Genomic DNA, 24,645 nt, shown 5'->3' on the forward strand with positions numbered 1-24,645 from the left:
ATAATGGTTAATTCTGCGCTGGTTTTGAATCACTAGCAAATTCTTGTGATGCTGCATCCCTTTGTACTGATGTTTGCAAAAAACCATTGACTTGACTTTTGTTTTGATATTTCAGCTCTACTTGCTTTAAGAGTGGTTGCATGTTGGAATATCTGAAAGAATTTGTAAAACTATATTTTAATTCTTTTAGGTTGAGGTACGTGCACCATGATTGAATCTTTCTTGCTTTCTTATTTCCTTTTTCTTTCGGAGCCTGTAGGAGCTGGGATTTCGTTGTGACAAGGATCAAGGGGAATGCCGTGCCAAATTTGCTTGCCATCTGGATTGTTTTGCATGGGTCAAACGTGATAGTTATCTCCCCCAGGGAAGCCATGGCTTAAAGGTGAAAATCTCCAATTTGCATGCTATTTATGTTCTAGACTATTTTCTATGTGAAATATATATACATTTTATGTTCTAGACTTTTTTTTGTTTTCTTATTTTATTTTATTTTTAAAAAAAATCTACTCATTCACATCCCCTTTTCATTTATGTTCCCACTTGTTTTTGTGAGACCTTTTTCATTCATGTATCCTTCATGAATTGAATCCTTGTTCAGTTCTTGTTGGTGTTTAGTTTTGACCTTTTCAAGCAATTTTATTCTAGACATCCTTATCTCTGTTTACGTGGTTTGGGCGTAATTACTCTGTTCTTCCTCAAGTGAACACTAAGAGCCCATTTGGCAGTGTGATGGCTTTTGGTAAAGTGCTTTTTTAAAAGAGCTTCTGTAGAAGCAACTTAGAACTGCTTCATCATGAAGAGCTTTTAGCTTTAATTTCTTTGCAGCTCATCGAGTTCAATGTTCTTTTAACTTGTAGACAAACACACACTAAACCACTTAGGCAGTTAGAAGTGCTTCAAGTTAGTGCAACACAATAGACCAAACAGGGCCTAAGCTTTTATCTCAGAGGTCCAGTTTTGAGCAGAAAGGTAGAACCAAAGAGGAGCAAGAGATGATGGTAGAGTACGGTTAAGAGTTAAGGCAGCACTGAAAGCACGTAGCATGATGAGATATGCAATCGCACTTTTAAATTTAGAAAATCAGTTTGAAAAAGGATCTGATACTCTAGAAGAGGACTCACTCTAGTTAGGTCTGTGTAATCATCAGAAATCCTTGAAACAACTTGAATAACAAGGCAAATCATCTTAGATATCCAGGTTTGGGAGCACTGCTACCGGCTTCAGCAGTTGAATTGTCTTCTTGGTCTATGCTGCTGCTCCTCTTGTTTTGATAAAACAAGACACCCGCTTTTCTTGACATTATTCTTCTTTAAATTGTTGAGATCACCTAGTTGATTTGGCTGTCTCCTTATACAAATGATCCATCCCTGCTTTCTCAGCTTTCCATCGGTGATAAAGTCTGGCCTATCAACTGATCCCTGAAGTTTACAATATAACCAGGATTACTGTGGATTTAGAAAGTATGGAAAGATATTTTAGTGTGCAGTTTAACTGGCTTTTGTCATCTTGACATAGAAGGAGGTCAAACATGGTTCATGCAACCTCCCCCAAATAGTTGGGTTAAAGCTTCATCGAGTTGACTGTATTCATGAAATGGTTACCAGCTGGGATGATCCTTCTCGGTGTTGAGTCTAAGCCACTCATACTTGCAGTTTTAGACAAAAGATGTTGGATATCCTTTGCTGCTTTCCAAGTCTTACCAGCTATCTGCTTTCTAAGCAATTCTTTCGAGCTTGTTAGATATGTACTGCTCCTTCCTATTCTAGTAGAGTTCATGTGAAGCTTTGACTCTTTGATGACCTGTCACCTTTCAGTTGTCAATAAATTCATAGTCTTGTTATTTATAAAAATAAATAAATACATACATATTCTTGTTTATATCACATTATCCCATATCGACAGCGTGGGATTGCTTTAGTCTATTCACTTGATTAGTCAGTTTCTTGCTTCGTTCATTATGCAACTGTCCTAGAGATTAACTGTTTTCTTATGGCGCAATGACTTGTCCATAACTTGTAGGGTCTTCTTCACTTTTATGTCTATGCCTATTCATATGCTGATTGGGACAGTGATGTTAGGAATCAGCAACCATTGGTATCCATGTCTTTCGCGGGGACTCTTACTTCTTGTAAAACTAAGAATTTTTTTTTTTTTTTAACCAAGTTGTGTACAAGTCAAAATATCTTACCCTCTTTTCTTGTCAACTTGTCAATTTCTTTATGTTTGCAGTTTTATCTATTATTCTCAAGGATGTTTATAATGAAGTTAGTTGATGGTATTTTTGATGCATCATTGCTCAATGTTCTGAAAGTTCGGTGCATCTACATTGGTAGTTATGGTTTTCTTGCAACCTCCATGTTTCTCATGTGTCATTAGGTTTATAGGAATAGCAATTTTAGTGTTTGTGTGGATGGATTAATAGAATACCTTAATGAGATGATTGTGAATGGTGTCTCATGCATAACAGCTGGCTACTGTAAAATAGTGAAAGGCGAGCATGTTGGTGATGCATTTAAAACTTGAACCTTTAAGCATTTAATTATATTCTACAGTCAACATTAACATTAATTTTATTTTTATTCAACCGTACACTATTTGTCTCTTCACTTGTATATATTTATTTTTAACTATGTTGACTGTACTTACATTACATGCATTATTTTTCTGTGGGAAAGTTAACATATTCAATTGTTTGCTTATATGTCAGGCTGTTGCCAAGGCTAAATTGGGTTATGATCCATTGGAGGTGAATCCCGAGGATATGGTTCGGTTTGCAATGGAAAGGCCCCAGGTATATGATACTGAAAATGGTGAATTGCTCAAAAAATGTGGTTAGTAGCTAAGGAAAATGATGCATTAAAAAAAAGTAAAATTTTGATATTATGTTTGGAGTCACATAAAGGGATCCGTTTCCATTCAACAATGTTACAGACACGACCTAAACCACTGCTCCCTTTACAACACTGTTGAGCCCCACACCATGTGAAGGTGTGGGGCCGACTTGTATTGTGAAGGTGAGGTGATTTATGTGGTCATTCAGTTGTTGTCTCTAAACTTTTCATTCTCTCTGGCTGCCAACTTGAGTCAAGTTGATGGCCTCAGGAAGGTATTCTGCAGCCACACAATTTATTATTTTTTGGCAAATAATGAACACTGTCATTCTCCATAAGAAGTATCATTGTTATCAACTAGATGTCATTGAATAATAGTAATTGTTTATTTCCATCACATTTTTTTGCATTACCTTATTGTTAATGTTTCTAACGTTCTCTTTTCTTTGTTTAATTTATTACTTTAGATGATGGCTTCCTACTCTGTTTCTGATGCTGTTGCAACTTATTACTTGTATATGACCTATGTCCATCCCTTCATTTTCTCCCTTGCAACCATAATACCCATGCCGCCAGATGAGGTTCTGCGTAAAGGAAGTGGAACCCTTTGTGAGATGCTTCTGATGGTCCAGGTGGGTTCTTGGGAACATGAATACATGTTGAAACTGTGATCAATTTCTTCCCTGTGTTATCTTGTGATTTTTTTTTTGTTGCTTTCTCTGTATTTCTTTTCCTTAGCCTTGGCACTTTTTTATAACTTGAACTAAAATTTGCCTACTTTTAAATTATGACAATTCTATCATATCTGCAGGCATACAAAGCAAATGTTATTTGTCCTAATAAGCACCAATCTGATCCAGAAAAGTTCTATAGTAACCAGCTCTTGGAGAGTGAGACATATATTGGTGGCCATGTGGAATGCCTAGAAAGTGGTGTTTTCAGATCTGATCTTCCAACTAGTTTTAAGCTTGATCCATCTGCTTATGAGGTATGTGGTACTTATCTCCCTCAACCATCAATACTTTTGAACCAAGTTTCTTTGGTTCTTTTAAAATGCCTTATAATGATCTGATGACACGAGTCCTTGAGATACACCCTTTCCCTCATTTTAAGCTTTCAGCATATCCAATTGTTGAACATGATGTTCGAGCAAAAACCGGAAAGGTCTTGTGTTCAAAACCTGACAACCATCAATACTTTTGAACAAAGCACTTGTTGTACATACACGTGTTTGGCCTAGTCATCATGATATAAGTACATAAGTTACACCATCTCTATTGGCTTATGCTTTTACTGTAGTCGGTTTCTTCACAAATTGATCTGTTGGATTGATTTGATGAATGGACTCAATCTTGGCTGCAGAATAGTGCACTGTTTCTCTTCAAAGATAGCATTTAACCTTACGGTTGTAAATATCAGCCATTATGTATTGTATTGGCCGATATGAAACTGATTTTAGATTTCCAATATCGTTATTCACCGATATATTGGCCAATATACTGTTGGATATATCGCCGATAATGTATGTATCCCGATACCATTATTTAAAACCATCCCTGAGACATAATTTTCTGATTGTTTTTCCATCTCCTAATATTGAAACCGATATGTCAAATACTGATTTAATATATATTTCTTTTGCATAAATTTTTTCTTCATTTATTTTTTTTCCCACTAGTCTTAAGTTCTCAGAAATATTGTTGTTTTCTTGGAAAAGGGAGTCAAAATAGCATATCCATATATAAAGGATTATAAAAGTGATATAAGCCAAGAATTGAATTTTCATTCTTCTACTTTTGGATGTTAAAGCAGTTGGATGATTTAAATTGAATTGCAGTAACTGTAAAATACCCAGCTAATCTCCTATATGCTGTAAAATAACTGTAAAATACCCAGCTAATCTCCTATATGCTCTCAAAATATCTTCCCCTGTTCCTTCTATTGATTATTATCCATGTAAAGAATTCTTTATGCTTTCCTTTTATCATCATGAAGCATTTCAGGTATTTTTTCACTCCTTTATTAAGGTAAAATTGTTTGTTAAAATTAGTTAAATTGTTAAAGTTTTGATCACTTAAAAATATCTGTCAATTTCCTAGGCATCCATACACCTATCTAAATTTTGGGGCTTTTTATTGATTTTGTTATGGCATGGGTTTATAAGGACCAAAAATTGATTTATTGACCATTATTGATGTTGTGTATAAAGCCATTAAGAAACTTCCCCAAGTTTAAACCTGCTCTTTTTCCATATCTTTATTGGTTGCTTTACTAATCCATCGATGATGCATTAGATTTCTGTTGATATTTCTGCTGGACAGTTTAGCATCATGTACAGTTTCTAATGATGGTGAGGTACTCTTGGTTTCAGCAACTGATCAACAATCTTGATCGTGATCTGCAATATGCTATTAGAGTAGAGGGTAAGATGGAGTTGGAATCAGTATCAAATTATGATGAAGTGAAGGATGCCATCATGGAAAAGGTGCTGTTTCTTTCTATTCTCATACCCAAACTAATGTTTTGACACTGATGAGTTATCTTTCTCTTCATGTCTTTTTGATCTGTATATATCTTGATATACCTACTGGTATGTCAGGATCCGATTGGTCATGAACATCGTAGGGTGCTGCTCTTTGCGAATCCTAGCATGTATAAAAAAAAAATAATCCTAATATATAATGCTTAGTTTTGATATGTAAAAATGAACATAAGAAATACTATTTAGTAATTTTGTCAAAGTTATGACTGCTCTTTGTAACCCATATCTTTATAAACTATACTGTTTATACTCTCTCTGCGGCTTGCAATATTTGCTTAATAGTTGGTTCTTACTGGTAATGGGTCACCCAAGATTGTGACCAATGGTTGGAACATTTGAGCTAAGCATGGAACTTTATACATAAATGCACCTCCTTTTCTCTTTGATTGATCTTATACAAGATTGTGACCAATAGTTGGTTCTTCTTTTCAACTTGCAGCTTATGAAGTTGCAAGATGAACCTATACGTGAAGAATGTCCCCTCATTTATCATCTAGATGTGGCCGCAATGTATCCAAACATTATCTTGACAAACAGGCTCCAGGTACAGATATTTATTTAGTTTTTTCACATTGTGGATAACTACATTAAAATGATTTATTTTAGGGGCATCATTGATGCAAATTTTGTTATTAATCTAATCAGAATGCATATATGAAAGTTGATGTTTGATTAGAACAGTTTTACTTTACCATTATTTTCTAGTACCTTATGATATGTTGTCAGGATAAATTGACTCAAATATTGGGATCATTTCAAATTACGAAATCTTGTAATACTAGTTTCTATTATTGCCTCAGTCATTATCCCTATTAAACAATAATTAGCCTAAATAGGTTTTCCAGCAAAGGGGAAAATTGTATATCACATCAAGAGACCAATAAAAGTACAGAATATTTCTGCTGTGCCTTTGCTTAGATTATTAATAGTACACACGCTTACGGAAGACACTCGGAAACTTATAAAAGACAATGTGTGATGAGAAACACAAAGAATTGGATAAGGAGATAATTGAAGATTTTGTATTTTTTATTATTGACGAGTTTTAATTTAGTTGGGATTTTATTTCTTAGTATTTGTTTGCTTGTGGAATTTTATTAGTTTAGTTAGCCTATATATATGCCTTTTATGTAATGGTTTAGCAAACTTTGACTTGGATATTGATTAATTGAGATATTGTTGGGAGTGTGTTTCCTGTTTCCCTCCTTTCTTATTATTCTTCTCTTTTCTTTCTCTTAAGTCTCTTCTCTTCTCCACTTTCTCTACTGGTGCTACATCAATGTCATGCATCATATTTTGTTAAAGAAACGAAACTGGTTGTCCATTTAAATTTGTATAATTGCTTTCTATAAGCAATTGGTACAAGTTACATAAACTTAACCTATTATACCAAGTCCAGGGTTAGGGGCAAATCAAACACCTGCTACTGATTTGCTCACCACTAAAGTCCATCTATTTGTTAGCAGAGAACTAGGATATGAGTTGTTTGTGAGGATTGTGTGACATAATCATCATTTAAGTGGTACTATGTGATCTTGTTATAAGGCTAAATGCAGAGGTCCATGCTACTACTGTTTAAGAATGCGTCTGTCTGGAATGTGACCAAAGTTTCAAATGAGATCAATGATGACTTGATCACTGGGAATCTGGGTGTTGGAAAGTAAATTTGATTTTGAATCCTGGTTAACCTGCTTAAATTATGGGCATTTGATGTGCTTACTTGGAAGCCTTGCTTATTGATTTTTTTTTGGTTACTTAACTTCTGATGATCTTGAAAGCCTCTTTTTTGAAAGAATTGTAAAGAACTTAAAGGTTTGAGAAATACTATCCCTAAAACTATCATATATCGGGTGTTTGTTTGGTGGGATTAGGGCATGGGATTGGACTCCATGTCCAACAAAGTGGATAGTCCAATGTTTGGTTGGAAAAATGAAGGCCGGACTAATAATCCCCCATATGTGGGATAACTCAATCCCATGGATTTGGGGGGGGGGGGGGGGGGGGGTTATTTCTTTCATTTTTTTAATTCTTTTTTTTAAACATGTTGATTTTTTTTAAATAGGTGTAATTTAATCTCATGATATGTAATAGTCTTCTCTTACTTTCTTTTTTCTTTTTCTTTTTTTGTATTAGCAAAATCATAAATGAAAATATACTTTTAATGTCGTATTTAAATAAAATTAAAAGTGATCTTTGTAAATTAAATTTTTAATCAAAATAAAATAAAATACACTTCAAATTTAGTATTGCCATTGTAAACAATTTAAACAACATACTTCATAATTTTCAAATCAAACATGAGATTCACTAAAATAGTCATTTCTAGATATTTAATCTCACGAGAAAACACATATGGGATACACATCATTTCCAGCCAAATAATCCATGGACTATCCAGGACTATCAATCTGCATTGCATTACAATCCCCCAATACACAAAATGTAAGTGGTTGGGTAGATGTGTTTATTATGGCAATGAAAAGGTAGCCTGAAGTTACATTTGGATTCTGTTAATAGTAGTGATGTCAAGTCATTTTATGCAATTCAAAGAATTAAATTGCATATTTTCTGAAAATTTCTACCTTTTTAGTTTCTTTCTCTTGCAACATTTTTACACAATTGGCAAAACCGAAAATTTAAGCATAGAGATAGTGGACCGTCAGTCATTCAATGAGTGGATACTCGAGAGTACTGTGATTTGGAAAACGACTACTGGAAATTTTGTAATTGTTTGATGGTTTCATGCAACACCAATAATTGCCAAGAGGGTGATGATATAATTTTTTGGAGGAGGTGTTCTAGTGGATTAGAAATCCACCTTCAATATCCAAAGAAAATGCTGGTAATTTTTGGGTCGAATATTATAGGATATGTATGCTCATTCTAAGCTAATATTCATTGTATGGACTCTTTTTCTTTTCTTTTTCCTTTATCCTTTTTGTGGGGGGGGGGGATGAAACTGTTAATTATCTTATTCTTATGTATTGTTTCATAGCTTGGGGCCTTTCCTTTTCTTTTAGTGTTAGGAGTTGATTGTGTTATCGAAAGATCTGTGAGAGTATTTTGCACTGCTGGTTAATTACAATTGATTGAGAAGCAATTTGGAAAATGGCCCCTTGTAATTTGTTTTGGTGGGTCTAGTAATTTTCTTGCTTCCAAGCTTGAAAGAGTTCCTCAGTAGATGAATTTTGTTTGCTCCCCTTTTCTCTAACTAGGAAGGTGTCCTTCTGTGGTCTTTTCAAGTTGTTGTTTCATGGATATTAGCTTTCGAAAGGAAAGTAGATATGTAGCCCTGCATCAATGGCTGTTGCCTTTGGTTCTCTTCAATTAGTGGATTTGTTTATTAAGAAAAATCCGTTGATGATGCATGTTTGCTTGTCCACATCTTGAATTAGTTTTTATTTTTCACATAATTTTGTTCAATGACAATAAACATATACATATATATATATCTATATATATTTCTGTCATTTCCTGAATTAGGGCTTAGTCAGTCTATTTTTGGTTTCATGTCAGAGTTATGCCTTTAGACTGAGTTATTAATTTTGGGCTAGCATCATGAAACATGCAACTTTTGATTGTTGATGTGTTTTTATTTTTTCTTTTGTTCGAGATGTATCGTCTTGATATACATTTATCCTTCTTGCTCAATTAGTTTAGCGATTTTTTTATCAGAATTCTTAGTGCATTTTTTCAATTAGTGGCTTGGATTTTGTCTTACATAAGAAGTATCTTTACAATTAGTGTTTTGAAAGATTTATTTTTGCCTAATTCCAGCCATCATCAATAGTCTCAGATGAGGTCTGTACTGCATGTGATTTCAACCGGCCAGGCAAAACTTGTCTTCGGAAGCTTGAGTGGGTCTGGCGTGGGGAGACGTACATGGCAAAGAGAAGGTCTATTTTATTCCTCTGTTGTTCTCAGGGTTATTTGATGAGTGACTGCAACTGATTATTGTTTGTGGACATCAATTTGGAAATATCAGTGACTACTATCATTTGAAGAGGCAAATTGAGTCCGAGTTTGTTGATAGTGGAAATGGCCAGTTGTCAAAATCTTTTCTTGACCTGCCAAAAATGGAGCAGCAATTGAAACTCAAGGAGCGTCTAAAGAAGTACTGTCAAAAGGTATATTTCAACACCTATGTAGTATGAACATGGACATGTTGACAGAGAAAATCCTAGAAAGTAGGACACGGACACTGCATGGACACCATTTTATGTATTTATTTTACTTTTCACATATTATATAACAGCAACATGTAATTTAATTTATTATCTAATTATATTTCTACGTGAAGTTACAAAATAAGGAAGATGAAGCTGCATAAATATCATGTATATAATGCATAATCCCACTACTTACTTTCTTACTATATATGTGTATATATTTTAAAATCTTGATTACTATGTTTTATTCCTAGATTAGAAGTTGTTCATTCCATACTTTATGTTGGACATGCATATGTAATTTCTATTTCATAAAATATTTTAAAATAGATTTGGGGTGAGTGAGTTGCATACCAAGATGTTGGACTTTGTTCCTATCAAGAGACATCATAGGATGTATTGCGGAGTGTGCGAAAAGTGTTGTCAAAGTATCTAAAATTATGAAATTTCATTCGTAAATGGGGAACTTCAAAGAATTATAGGACATGCTTCTTGAAGTGTCCGAGAAGTGTTAAAATCCAACATGAACATGGTTTCTCCTTAGAAGTGTCTGCAGTACCTAGTTCATCACTGTCTCTAAAGCAAATGTTTACTTGAGCAACTCCTTACAAGCTATGTTGAATTGCCTTCAATAGGCATACAAACGTGTACTCAACAAGCCTGTAACTGAGCTTCGAGAAGCTGGGATCTGCATGCGGGAAAACTCTTTTTATGTTGATACTGTCCGCAGGTAAGAAGCTTAAATTTTGTTTGATTCTCATCCTTTTATTCACATTTATGTACTCACAGTTCTAGGCTTCTTGTTAAACAAATAAGGAGCATGCAATTATTTGCTACAGAGAACCTGGCAAAGAATATATTAAGTTGACTAAATGAACATTTTCTTTTGTTCTTGTTTAAGCTTTCGAGATAGAAGGTATGAGTACAAAGGACTCAATAAAGTTTGGAAGGGCAAGCTGTCAGAAGCAAAGGCTAGTGGAAATTCTATAAAGATCCAAGAAGCACAAGTATGATTGCCAGAACTTTCTTGTTCATTTTTTCTTCCTCATTTTTGGACATTTTAAATTTAGTTAATTTGTAATGGTTTCGGAACCATCCTCCTTTAGTCACTGTCCTTGCTTATTAATTTTTGCAGGATATGGTAGTAGTCTATGATTCATTACAACTGGCTCATAAGTGTATTCTCAATTCCTTCTATGGATACGTCATGCGCAAGTGAGTTTCTGTTACTATCTAGTTCTGAGATTTTGCTCCTGATTGGGTTTTCTGTATGGTCTTGTATGCTTTAATAATTGTTGATTTATGTGTTACATGGTTTCATTCCAGGGGTGCAAGATGGTACTCTATGGAAATGGCTGGAGTTGTTACATATACTGGTGCAAAAATCATTCAAAATGCTCGTTTACTTGTTGAGAAAATTGGACGGCCACTTGAATTAGACACAGATGGTATCTGGTGTGCTTTACCTGGATCATTCCCAGAGAACTTCACCTTTAAAACAAAGTATGTCTTTTCTTTCCCTGATTCATATTACAACTGTCACATTGAAATCATCCTTTTTTCTTCTTCTTTTTTTTTTTTTTTCTTTTCTGAAATTTTTGTTGTTTATAGACAACGATATATAAATAATAAAATGTTTTAGATGTATTGTCCAAGTCATTTTGATTTGAAAGAATTTAACCATTGGTCCGCTTTGCAAGTATTAGTGAAGATACTGACCATTTTTGTGGAACATACATTTCAGAGACTCAAAGAAGAAGCTGACAATTTCATATCCTTGTGTTATGCTTAATGTTGATGTTGCAAGGAACAATACAAATGATCAGTACCAGGTTAGATGAAAATTAAGTTCCTTTTTTCTTTTTTTGTTTTTTTTGAATTTTTGATTCTCCTACCTTCATATGCATTACCAAGTATTCTTCTTTACTTGAGCTTTATTTTTTTCAGTATAATGACTTTCTGAAGCATTCTGCATATCCGTGTATAAATCACTGTTTCTAATTGCTATTTCTTACAGACACTCAAAGATCCTATTAATAGAACGTATACAACACATAGTGAATGCTCAATTGAATTTGAAGTGGATGGACCCTATAAGGTAAATGGGATGACTGTTTAAGTAATGTTGAACAGTAACTTATTGGATTTTAAGTTTTATCTATATATATATATTTTTTGGCCTGATATTCAAATTGGTTATTTGGGAGCTGTTTCTGGCATGTAGGCAATGATTCTTCCAGCTTCTAAGGAAGAAGGCATTTTAATTAAGAAGCGATATGCTGTGTTTAATGATGACGGGACCCTTGCAGAGCTTAAAGGTTTCGAGATCAAGCGTAGGGGTGAGCTGAAGCTCATCAAAGTTTTCCAGGTATCTCTATTGCTGCACTTCGGTATGCATTTTCAGGGATTTATTAATCATGGTATATGTGCCTTGCTTTAGTTCAGGCATTTTTTGATTAATCATTATATGGACCTGATAATACAAGCTGCTCAAGATAATGACTTTTTCTTGTCCCCGCCTCCCTTCTCTAATCATTGTTGGCTAATTTTAACCTCTCCTACTTGTCATGAAGGGGACACTTCCCTGAAGCAATGCAACATAAATCTAAGACTAGGTATTATTGTGTAGTAACAAAATGGGGTTCAGCTAAGGGAAGTTTGGAATTTGTATGTGTACCTTAATAGAGTCTTCGTTTCTTTGAAGATTTGAGCTATTCAAATTTGCAGCCTTAGTAACGTAGCTGTGATTTATTTGTGGCAAGTGAAGATAGTTATCTACAAAATTTACTTAAAGAAGGTGGGTCTACAACATGACCCAAAACGGTTAAGCCCAAGTTACTTAGTGGTGAACAGTGGTGTTTTATATATCCAAGCAAAGGGTCCATAATCAATTAGAATGCCACGATAAGCTCGTGGTCAGTCCAGAACAGTGACCCAGATGGTTGTTTGCACAAGTCGGCTGTTGTACTATTTGTCACGTCTCACAACCTGCTGGCTCAAGTAATTTGAAGAAAGTGGATCTACTAACGTAACCCAAAATATTTAAGCCCAAGTTACTTAATAGCAAGCTAGTGGTGCTTTCTATACCCAAGATTTCCCATGCAAACTTCTAATGTGGGATAGGGTTGTTACAGTTCCTATATTTTATTATGAGTAATGCTATAAAAACAAAAAACTCATACATAATGATGTGGCTCATTGTGGGCCTTTCATTTCAAAACAAAACACCATTGAAGATGGATTTATTTACAATAATGACAATGCCAGATCAATCTTGTCAAGTTTTTTTGTATAAATTTTATGTTGTTTAGAATTTTCCTTTTATTATTTGTAAGCTAACTGCACTTCTTTTGTCCATTCCTCCACAATGGAAGTTTAGATGCTATAAGTGTTTTTCAATGTGGGGGAACTTGAAAATCCAAAAATCACCATATCCATGGTGAAATGTTTCTAACACATGCACATCTCATTGTTTTCACATGACAAAACGATGAACTTTGCATGCCCTTATATTGTCTTGAGGCAGAAGTTCCACAACATATCTGTCACTTTAAATGTTTCAAGTTTTAAATTTAATTAGTTTTAGTGAAAATTAGCGGCAATAGTCTTTCTATTACGTGACCACTGAACAACCTTATTTTGAAGTCTAAGCTCTATTCTCTTTGGACTACCTCTCAAAAAAATATAGAATCGAATCCTCCAGGGATTTGATAACAAATGGTTATCTTGAATTACCAAAATAGCCACTATTGAAATTGTCCTTTTGACAGTCCTGACACCAACTAAATATCAAATGGAATAGAATGTGAAAATTGTGGCCGAACCATCGGCGATGGATGATTGAGTCTACGTTCACCATACCTGTTTAGAGGTTATATTATCCTCAATATCTGTCTCCTCCTCACCCCTTCCAAAGAAAAAAAATTGGTATTTTAAGAATGAGTATGAGGAGAAAATTGGTTCTATTTATGTCCTCAAAAGGTTTTGTTGAATTGATTTGTTTGCTATACTGTGGAAATATGTTGCCTAACATAGCTGGAGTATGGTGCTGCTTCCATATGGTTTATGCTTTAGCACTATAGTGTCTTCAGATGCTTTATATGTATACATGATTCACAAATGTATTTATCTTCAAGCTTGAAATACTTGTCTGCAGGCTGAGCTTTTTGACAAATTCCTTCATGGATCAACCTTAGAGGAATGCTACTTTGCAGTTGCTTCTGTTGCAAACCGTTGGCTTGATCTTCTTGATGTATGTGAAAAAAAAAACTTGTGTCTGGAAGATAAATATTCTTTGTTCAAAGCATCACCTAGAATGACATACTTAATTTTTTCAAATATTTGCTTCTCTTGGTTATGGAAAAACAATGTTGATTGCATATTTGAGTCAAGGATCAAAGGAGTATGATTGTCATAAATTTTTACTTTGTCAGAATCAAGGCAAGGATATTGCGGACAGTGAGTTGCTTGATTACATATCAGAATCAAGCACGATGAGCAAGTCCTTAGTGGACTATGGTGAACAAAAGTCATGTGCAGTAACCACTGCAAAACGTCTTGCTGATTTTCTTGGTGATACAATGGTTAAAGACAAAGGACTACGTTGCCAATATGTAGTTGCATGTGAGCCAAAAGTAACTATCTTTCTTCAACTTAAACATGTGTATTTTCTTACATTCATTAATCGCTCTTTTGTGATACTTTTCCTGGAATATCTATGCTGTTGTAACTGTGAAATTGCCTCAGATATGATTGGAAACACCATGAGAAAAAAAGAAAAGAAAAGAAAAATGAATTGAACAAAACTCTTAGGGAACAAATCTTTAGCAGATTTCTGTGCATTATAAATTGCTGGGTTTATTTATGGCAATTTTTATTATAATTGTAGCACTGAACTTCAATTGGTGCTGATGTTGGTTGTATTGTTGACAGAAAACATATAAGCAATCTTCAGTGGCAGCAGAATAGGATAGAGAGAACCAGTTTTGTATAATTTTCTAGATTGTGTACCCTTGGCCTTATGATGTGACCGCTCTCCATAACCGTAGCTATGTTACTGCTACTATCAATTTGCAGCAAGGCTATCAATTTGCATATAATCTTTGTTATATGACCTGGAAGGTTTCTTGGTTGTAACCTTGGTGTTGTGAGCAATTTTTTGTCATATACCCACTTAGTTTATCTTATATGCTTTACAACATTGCAATCAAATGTGCTATGATTGTCAGCTCAAGTGTATGATATTCCCAATCTGTTCTATGCATTGGGAATTGTCAGCATCATTGGGAACTATAACTGCATCATCAACTCCGTTGTAGTTTGTATTGTTGGATAGCTAGCTATACATTATTGGGCACATTTCTTAACAAAAGCTTTTGGGACAATTTGTGACTTAACATGGTATTAGAGCTTAGGTTGAGAGATGTCTTGGGTTCAAGTCTCTCCGTTTGAGTTTGTTTCCATTTGTGTTCTAATTCTCTGTGTACAATTGTATATCTCTTTGCATCTTCATGTGAGGGAGGGTGTTGGATAAATTGATATTTATTGTCGGGCCTATTGCCTAACAACTTAAGTTTTTGTGACAGTTGATGACTTAACATGTATGACTGGCCAATTGAAATAAGATCACTATTATTTGGAACCATTGTTGTCCATGCTGCTGTTCCAGAAGTAATGAGTTTTAAGCCACTGTTTTCCCACTAGTCACTTTCTTGCTTGGTTTATCCATTATTCTACCTATCTGGCTAGAAATGTTTTTTTGGCTTCAAATTAGTCAATTTTCTCATCCGAACATTCTACAAAGGTTTTCAAGTTTTTGCTTAAATTAAGGTGATATAGTTGTCCTTTAAGTTGGTTTCCATTTTTGTGATCATCCAACTATAACTTTAGCCAACTATAACTTTAGCCATCTCTTGATTCTAGAAATTTATTAGTACTCTAAGCCTCTCATATAAGTGCAGTATTTGTTTTGATTTCTTTAATATACACTAATACTAAATGAGATGTATGAGATAACATCTGCATCGAAAGATTCTTGAGATTCCTAGTTATATCTTTTCAAATCCAACATCCATCCTCGTAGATCTGATAGTTGCCATCCCTCGTGCTACTTCAACTTTTATCTTCTTTTTTTGTGGTGTTTTTATCTTGCCTTTACAACTAATTGCAGATACTTCCTGCATACGCATATTGAAATTCCAAGAAGCTCAGTGTTTCCATCAGTTATTTCATCAAAATATGCTTCAAACCAACCATTGCTGTAACTTATATCGAATATATGTTCCTGTTTATGTCTTGATTGTTTTGCTCCTATTTTCTTCTTCTTTTGGTCTGTCTAGACAAATATGAGTAACCTATGAATTAAAAGATCATAAGAAGGCTAATTGGTTTTTTCTTTGTTTTGTTTTCTTTGTATTTATTTCCCTGGGAGTTCTGTTTCTAGGGTTATGTTTTTATTTTTTCTTTACATTTTTCCGTTTTGTTCTGTTGCAGTATAAAGAATCAATGCTTGATTCACATTAATCACATTTTTTATGCCCTAAAATTTAGGCTGTGTTTGGTTGTGTTCTCAAATAATGATTTTACACCTTGATTCAAGAATGATGTTCGGTAGGAGTTTTGGAATCACGTTTCCAAAACTCTGCAGAGAGCTTTGTCTCAGCGGCGCTTTTCAAAAATTTTTTTTTTTGAAAATTTTGCCTAACCGGTTGTCCGGCCAGTTGACCGGAATAGTGTTTTTTTTTTTTTTTGGCAATTGATATGTTGATTTTTATATAATCGAAAAAAACATTTCCTGAAATTTTTAAATTTTTTTTATGTGCTTTAAAATAATTTTGAGTTGTATGTTTAGTTATGAGTTGTAAATTTTTATATTAAATATCAAATGTCACATCAACAATTCCCCACTCAAATCAAAACTTTTTTCAAAACTATTTTCAAAACTCTTTACCAAACAAATTTTCTACACTCAAATCATAATTTCAAACCCCACAAACTCAAAATACAACTCATACTTTCAAATCATAATTACAAAACTCTACCAAACGCAACCTTAAATTTTCCAAACCAAAAAAAAAAAAAAAAAAAAACACATTGCTGCTTGAAGACAATCCTAATATGTACGTATGGATTGTGCCCAAAAACTATGTAGAACTAGAATATTAGTGATTACATTGATTAATCTTATGGGATGCGTTTTTTCAATCTGTTTTGTGCTTGTGTTTCTCTTATTCTTCTTGTTATCTCACACATTTTCATTGTGCATCACTGTTGGTTTACTTTTTTTAAAAAAATGTAAATTTCTTTTGGCACATAAATTCAAGGTTGGTTATAATGTCAATATGAGCAGGGGACACCAGTAAGTGAGCGTGCTGTTCCTGTTGCAATATTTGAAACTGATCCTGGTAAAGTTCTTAATTAGTTGTCTTGGACCATATTCTTATGTTGTTTGTACACAAAGGAGAACACTTATATATATATGTGCGCGTGTGTTTTCTTTGCAGAAATTATGAAGTTTTATGTACGGAAGTGGTGCAAGATTTCATCAGATGTTGGCATCCGATCCATTATTGATTGGTCCTACTACAAGCAACGGCTTAGTTCGGCAATTCAGAAAATTGTTACCATTCCTGCTGCAATGCAGAAGGTGCTGATACTAGTTCATTCTTATCCTTTGGAGTGATTTTTATGTTTTCATTTCTCATAGTAGTTAGATTTCTTCAGGTTGCCAATCCTGTACCTAGGGTAGTTCATCCTGATTGGTTACATAAGAAGGTTCGTGAGAAGGAGGACAAATTTCGCCAACGGAAATTGGTTGATATCTTCAGCTCACTGAAGAGGGATGGTGTGGTTAAAATGAGTATTGATGCTATGACCACCAATCAAATAACAGATGAGCAGAATGTTAATGATTTGGAGGACTTCAAGAGCAAAGGCAGATCTTCTGTCAATGGAATTAGGCCTATTGTTCGTTGTTATGAAGTCAATAATGGACTGCATTCAGTTAAGGCAAGCTGTCAAGTGAATTCACCGCAGAAACAAAATGGAGGCAGAAGTATGTGCCAACCATTGTCACCTCTGCAACAAAATATTATAAATATAGAAGATATTGACAGAAATGTGGATTATCAAGGATGGCTTGAAATAAGGAAGAGAAAGTGGAAAGATACTCGTGAGAAAAGGAAGCGGCAAAGGTACGCTATTTTTGGAACCTATGTACAAATGCCAACTTTGATGACCTCTTTTATAAAATCAAGATTGTAGAATTCGTGGCTGAGAACAATCATATTTTTTTATCATTTCCTCTCTTGTGGTGTCTCTTCCACAAATTTTATGACTTGTAGAAGTTTTGGAGCAACAAGGAGTATGGGTATCAGACAGTCCCTGCAAAATCATACAGTTTCCCCCCATTTGGGGCTTCCTTTTAAGATCAATCCTCTTGTTCTGCTGAAGCTCCTTTAAATGATTACCAGTGCAATGGATGACCCTAAAAAAAATCTTTTTTGACTTTGAATTCCCACAAATGAAAACTACTTTCTAAATTATTTTCAAATAGAAACCCCTTCTTTTGAACTGTTTCAAATTCTCACCAAAAATTGGAACTTGCATGCAAGTCTGATATCGTCTTTACTCATCCGAAAATGGCTGCACCACACCCCTTGTATTCTTATTCTACAACTATTGTATGTGTTTGTTTGATCACATATTTTACTATTGATATTCATTTACTGAATGATTGTTAGATTAATTTTCGGGCATAATTAATTTGGCAGGTTGGGAAATTCAAAGACATTAAGCCAAGCTAATGGTGATTTTGGGATGCTGGATAGTATTATAAATCAGAAACAAACTCGGGGAAAAACTGGGGTCAATTCATATTTTGAGAGGCATGAATTAGCCCTTACACGCTGTCACTGGCAGGTGATGTAGATTTTTATGCATGTTTGAGAATTTACCTTGAGTCGGTGTTTTTGTGAGTGCTGAACTCATTTTTGTTTGATTCAGATAATTCAAATTGTATCAAGTTTGCAACATGGCCAATTGTTTGCTTGGGCAGTTGTAGAAGGAGTCATGCGTAAGATTCCCATAAAAGTACCCAGAGTTTTTTATCTGAACTCTAAAGCTCCTATAACTGAAGAATTTCCTGGAAGGCGTGTCAACAAGATTCTTCCTCATGGACGTCATACCTATAACTTGATTGAGGTACTTGTAGTTGTAATTTAAGAGAATACAAAGCTTGGGTGAGGATTATGATATCATCACCTTTTACATTAATCAATCAACTGTTACAAAAGGAAGTCCTAAGGCACTGATTAAGGAAATCACAATCAATCAATCAATCACAATCTAATCTAAATAAGGAGATAATGAAATATTCTAACAAGGAAATATTCTAACACTCCCTCAAGCTGGTGCGAAGATGTCTCTCATGCCCAGCTTGCCTAGAATGTTGTGAAATGGTTTACTCCCAACTTCCTTGGAGAGGATGTTTATAAGTTGTTCGCCTGACTTCACAAAAGGAATGCATATTATGTCGCTGGTGAGTTTCTCTTTGATCAAGTGGCGATCAATCTCAACATGCTTTGTCCTGTCATGTTGAACAGGATTGTGAGCTATGTTGATGGTAGCCTTATTATCACAATATAGCCGGATAGAGTTGCAGGCCCATCCCCAGATTACTCAACAACAGTCTGATCCACAAGAGTTCACAAACACTTTATGCCATAGCTCTAAACTCAGCTTCTTCACTTGATCTAGTCACCACGTTCTGTTTCTTACTCCTCCAAGTAACAAGATTGCTGCCCACAAAGGTACAATATCCTGATGTAGATCTCCTATCAGTTATTGACCATGCCCAATCAGCATCTGTATAGGCTTCCACTATGAGGTGATCATGTTTGGAAAAATTAAAAACCTTGCCAGGAGAAGATTTCAAGTACTTCAGAATTCTCATAACAGTCTCTAAGTGAATTTGATGAGGAGCAATGCATAAATTGGTTAACCATAGTGACAATAATAGCAATATCAGGATAAGAGTGAGATAAGTAAATGAGCTTACCCACTAGTCGCTGATAACTCCCCCTATCAACAGCTGCTCTTCCTTCATCATTATCAAGTTTCTGATTAGGTTCCAGTAGGGTATCATAGGCCTTACATCCAAGCATATCGGTTTCTTTCAAAAGGTCAAGAACATATTTCCTTTGTGAGATGAAAATCCCATCCTTGGAGCGAGCAACTTCGATTCCTAGAAAATACTTCAAGTTTCTCAAGTCTTTGATTCAAACTCACTAGCTAAATATTTCTTCAATAGGGGTATTTCCTTACTGTCATCACTTGTAAGCACTATGTCATCCACATAAACAATGAGAACTGTAGTCTTATCACGTAAGGAATGTTTTACAAACAAAGTGTGATCTGCCTGACTCTGTTTGAAAACATATTTAAGCATAACCTGAGTGAATCTCTTAAACCAAGCCCTTGGAGACTGTTTGAGACTAGATAACGACTTCCGAAACCTGCAGACTTTCCCCTTTGCCTGATGATCCTCAAAATTAGCAGGAATGTCCATATATACCTCTTCTTCTAGATCACCAAGTAAGAAAGCATTCTTTACATCAAATTGATGAAGTGGCCAATCTAAATTAGCTGCTAGAGAGAGAAATACTCTGACTGAATTCATCTTAGCTACTGGTGCAAACGTCTCCTGATAGTCTACTCCATAAGCTTGAGTGAAGCCTTTTGCCGCAAGTCGAGACTTGTAACGCTCCATGGAACCATCTACTTTGTGCTTCACAGTACACACCCATTTGCATCCCACCGGTTGTTTGTCCTTAGGTAATTCAGTTAATTCCCAAGTGTCATTCTTACGCAGTGCTTTCATTTCCTCAATCATGGCAAATTTCCAATCAGAAATAGCGAGAACATCCTGAAAATGGTTAGGAATACTAACAGAGGAAATGTTTGACACAAAGGCTCTATACGAGGAAGACAAATGAAAGTAAGACACAAAGTTTGAGATAGTATGTTGAGTACAAGATCTCACACCTTTTCTCTTGGCAATAGGAAGATCAAGATCAGTAGTGTTAGGAATAGCAATATCAGTAGACTCAAGAGAAACAAGAGGTTTTCATTTACTTGGACTCTTGTCAGAAGCAGGAGATGGCAGTGGGTGAGCAGAAGTGGTCTCTTGTATCCAAGTAATTTTATGTCTGTTTTTGTCCTTGACTTAAACTTGCCCTTCCATGTCCTTGGTGGCATTGGGTTCTATAGTCTCAGTAATAGGTGGTGCCAAAACAACTGGTTCCACCATAGGAGCAACAGGGACATCAAGAATCTCTTCACACCAAGGCTGCCCCTGAAGGGAGGACTAGGACACCAGAGAAGACAAGTAGGACTAGGACTCAAAGAAGGTGACATCCATGGACACAAATCACTTACGAGAAGGAGGGTGATAACACTTATACTCCTTTTGAATGTACGAGTATTCGAGGAACACACACTTGAGAGAGCGAGGGTCCAACTTACCACGAGTAGGAGAATGATTGTGAACAAAACAGACACAACCAAATATTTTAGGGTGAATGGAAAACAAAGACTTTGAACCTAGGAGGACTTAAAGTGAAGCTTGTTTTTGCAACAACTGGGTAGGTAGATGATTAAATGAGATAGGCCACGGTGAGAACGGCCTCGCCCCAATAAGACCGAGGCACACTCATAAAAAGATAGATGCAGTGAGCCATATCAAGAAGATGACAATTTTTGCGTTCCGCAACCCTATTTTGTTGAGGGGTATTGGTGCAAGATGTCTGATGTATAATACCATGAGTGAAAAAATAGCTCTCTAACCTCGAATCGATGTATTCACCTTCGTTATCAGAATGCAAAAGTTTGACAACTGTCCCAAATTGAGTACAAATTATTTTATGAAACTTTTGAAACACAGAAAAAATCTCACTTTTTTTTTTATTTTATGAGATACACCCAAGTAGTACGAGAAAACTCATTTATAAAGATAACAAACCATCTATGGCCTTTCAAAGACAACACGAGATGAACCCATACATCAAAATGTATTAAAGAAAAAGGAACTAAACTTTTATTAAGACTTGGAGCAAAAGAAGCTTTGCATTGTTTGCCAAGTTGACAAGACTCACAAAGAAATTCAGACACATTATTGTTTGTAAAAACAGACGAAAATAAATGCCTAAGTAAATGAAAAGAAGGATGCCCAAGACGTCAATGCCATAGCCATAAATCCTCCTTGGTGGTTGGGAACTGGATGGAATGATGAGTAAGCTTGTTCGTCTGATCCAAGAAATAGAGACTATTTTCTGCACTACCATTGCCAATCGTCCTCTTCGTGACAAGGTCTTGAAAAAGACAATGATCAGGAAAAAAATGTCACACTACAGTTCAAATCCTTAGTGATACGACTCAAGGATAAAAAGATTAACAGAAAAATTAGTAATGTGGAGCACTAAAGACAAAGGTAAGGTAGGGATGACATGAATTAAACCTTTCCTAGAGATAGAAGAAACAGTACAATTTGCAATCCTAACTTTGTCTTGACTTGAAGAGGGCTTATATGTTGAGAAAAGGTTAGAAGACCTAGATATATGATCTGAGGCACCATAATCAATAATCCATGGCAAAGACTGATGGGAAAGAAAAGCACTAGGAGAAGAGGCTAAGTTACTTGAGTGGTCAAACGACAAGGAAGATGTACTGGGAGCAGTAGAAGATTGACGGTCCAACAAATGACACAGAACATCCTCGAGGGAGAAGTCATGCTAGATAAGCTATCAGAAGTCGGACCAATTGAAGCGGAAGTAGAATCAAGAATGTCAACAACACTAGACTGATGGGCCCGTGGATTAGAACCATGTCCTCTAGACTAGCCTGATCGACCGCCTCTAGTACCAGACTGATCACCTTGACTCCCTGATGGAGCCCCATGAAGCTTCCAACACGTCTCACAACTATACCGCAACTTGCGGCAGTAATCACAGACCACAATATCCTTCGCTGAAGGATGGGAAAAAGATAATGACAGACTATCTCAAGAAGGAGTAGAAAGTAAGGCTGAACGGTCCCCAGTAGCTGTTGTAACATAGCAGGAACGATGAATCTTCTCATTCTATACATATGCAAAGGCCTCCTAAAGAGATAGAAGAACATCCATGCCAAGGATATGACTCCGGATCGGATCGGATCAAACTCCACATTGAGACGTTCCAAAAACTTGAAGACTCTTTCCTGTGCAAGAAACTTCTAGTAACCAACTGAGTCCACTGTACAGACAGGCTTGTAATCCAAGAGATGATCCAGGCGTTTCCAAACATTAGTCAGAAAGGTGTAATATTGGAAAATTGTCTACTCCCCTTATGTGGAGCACTCCATAGATCGGCGCATCTCAAAAGACTGAGAAAAATTTCCTTTTCGAGAATATGTAGTAGCGACAGCTTCCCAAATATCTTGGGCAGTATCCATGGATATGTAGCTTTCACCAATCTTAGGAGTTATGGAATGAATGAGTCACCCCATGATTAAAGAGTTGGTAATCTCCTATTGGTCATAGTCAGGATCCGTAATAATTGGTGCTTGAACTTTCCCATTAACATATCCCATCTTCCCCCTATTCTTCAGAAAAAGTGTCAGACAAAAGACAATGAAAGGTAATTTCTGACCATTAAACAGAGCGGTGGTGATTTTGAGGTTAGGGTTTAGGTTCTCAGATGTAGTAGTCATAGCTGAATTGGAGCTCTCCCCTTTAGATGGGTGAGAAGTAGTGATGGATTCATTAGTTAGGTCAGCCATAAAAACTCTACAATTTCAACCCAGAAAACCTTGCACGAATCACAAGAATGGAAAGAGGAATGGAATGGGCTGGAACAAGCAAAGTCACATACAAACCACTATGGGAGCATAACAGTCAGATTAATGGGTCATCTATGAACCCAAAAAATAAATCAAATACGGGAAAACGAACCTCCAATCAAAACAAGTGCTGAACTATGTTCAAGAAAGTAGAGGGAAAGAAACTTGGGGCAACAAAAGATAGGCAACCCTCAAACACTCATTCACAGGAGCCGAAATACACAAAGAGAGGCTAGGACAACCCTCATAAGGGTCTACTAGGGCAGAGAGCCCTTTTACTGACTTTGGCTATGCTTTAGCTAGGCCAGAGAGGCCTTCGGCTGAAGCCGAAACAGCTCTGTGGGACCTTGGTTGGTTCCGGTAGAGACTCAGGGACCAGCGGTGGAGGATGGGTGGTGATAGGTGATGGCTGGTTGGTGGCGGCGTCTGTGTCGGTGATGGTTTTTAGGGTTTTGACTTTGATACCATGTAATTTAAGAGAATACAAAACTTAGGTGAAGATTATGATATCATCTCTTTTTATATTAATCAATCAACTGTTACAAAAGGAAACCCTAAGGCACTGATTAAGGAATCACTATCAATCAATCAATCACAATCAATCAATCAATTACAATTTAATCTAAATAAGGAAATAAGGAAATATTCTAATAGTAGTTGGAACTGCAGTCCAGCAGAATTGTTTGCCCAACCGAAAGGCTTTTGAGGTCTTACTTCTTTTTATTTTTTATTCATTTTAATAGGTAATAATTGATGAAGATCAGTTTAGGGCAGAAAGCAAGAAACTTGCAGCTCATCTTGCAGATCCAGAAGTTGAGGTTAGCAAACTTGATGCGGATTGTGTGCACACCTTATGTAGGACATATGGTTACTAGAAATCAAATACTTTGTAGATATTAATGCTTATGAGTTTTTGTTAGTTATCCATGTCTTTTCTGGAGTTAAAAATAAGTTTTACACCATGAAGTTTCTTCTCCATGTTTATTTTTGTGTTTGCTTTTTCCAGTTACTCTTAGAGCAGGTCACATATATGGACAATAATTACTTCCCACAATAAGCACTGTTCTAGTACTTCCTAGGACCCTATGTTTGTTGTAATGAACTCCCATCCCATAGATGGTATAATTTATTGTTTACAAAACATTTGCTTCTGTTTTCATTAAAAGAGAGGGGGGGGGGGGGGGGGGGAGATGAAAGAAAGAAAATGATACATTTACTTCTGCAGCTT

General features: G+C 35.7%; 1 protein-coding gene across 2 annotated transcripts in view; it reads left to right on the forward strand.

Moving 5' to 3' along the window:
- The window catches only part of LOC114310357 (DNA polymerase epsilon catalytic subunit A), a 41,906-nt gene that overhangs the window by 7,267 nt on the left and 9,994 nt on the right, over positions 1-24,645 (forward strand). Inside the window, exons 10-32 of one of the 2 annotated variants that reach the window (XM_028256330.2) lie at positions 260-382; positions 2,708-2,791; positions 3,299-3,463; positions 3,643-3,819; positions 5,203-5,316; positions 5,813-5,917; positions 9,151-9,269; positions 9,359-9,500; positions 10,178-10,272; positions 10,444-10,549; positions 10,678-10,757; positions 10,869-11,045; positions 11,287-11,374; positions 11,560-11,640; positions 11,767-11,910; positions 13,699-13,794; positions 13,976-14,176; positions 16,891-16,945; positions 17,045-17,187; positions 17,265-17,734; positions 18,314-18,461; positions 18,546-18,743; positions 24,161-24,235. In XM_028256330.2, the coding sequence (XP_028112131.2) occupies positions 260-382; positions 2,708-2,791; positions 3,299-3,463; positions 3,643-3,819; positions 5,203-5,316; positions 5,813-5,917; positions 9,151-9,269; positions 9,359-9,500; positions 10,178-10,272; positions 10,444-10,549; positions 10,678-10,757; positions 10,869-11,045; positions 11,287-11,374; positions 11,560-11,640; positions 11,767-11,910; positions 13,699-13,794; positions 13,976-14,176; positions 16,891-16,945; positions 17,045-17,187; positions 17,265-17,734; positions 18,314-18,461; positions 18,546-18,743; positions 24,161-24,235 (3,186 nt within the window). The remainder of the gene's footprint in view (positions 1-259; positions 383-2,707; positions 2,792-3,298; positions 3,464-3,642; positions 3,820-5,202; positions 5,317-5,812; positions 5,918-9,150; positions 9,270-9,358; positions 9,501-10,177; positions 10,273-10,443; positions 10,550-10,677; positions 10,758-10,868; positions 11,046-11,286; positions 11,375-11,559; positions 11,641-11,766; positions 11,911-13,698; positions 13,795-13,975; positions 14,177-16,890; positions 16,946-17,044; positions 17,188-17,264; positions 17,735-18,313; positions 18,462-18,545; positions 18,744-24,160; positions 24,236-24,645) is intronic. The other variant, XM_028256331.2, reaches the window with a different exon arrangement.

Source organism: Camellia sinensis, chromosome 14 (genome assembly GCF_055761805.1).
Source record: "Camellia sinensis isolate YWXY chromosome 14, ASM5576180v1, whole genome shotgun sequence".
Taxonomy (NCBI): domain Eukaryota; kingdom Viridiplantae; phylum Streptophyta; class Magnoliopsida; order Ericales; family Theaceae; genus Camellia; species Camellia sinensis.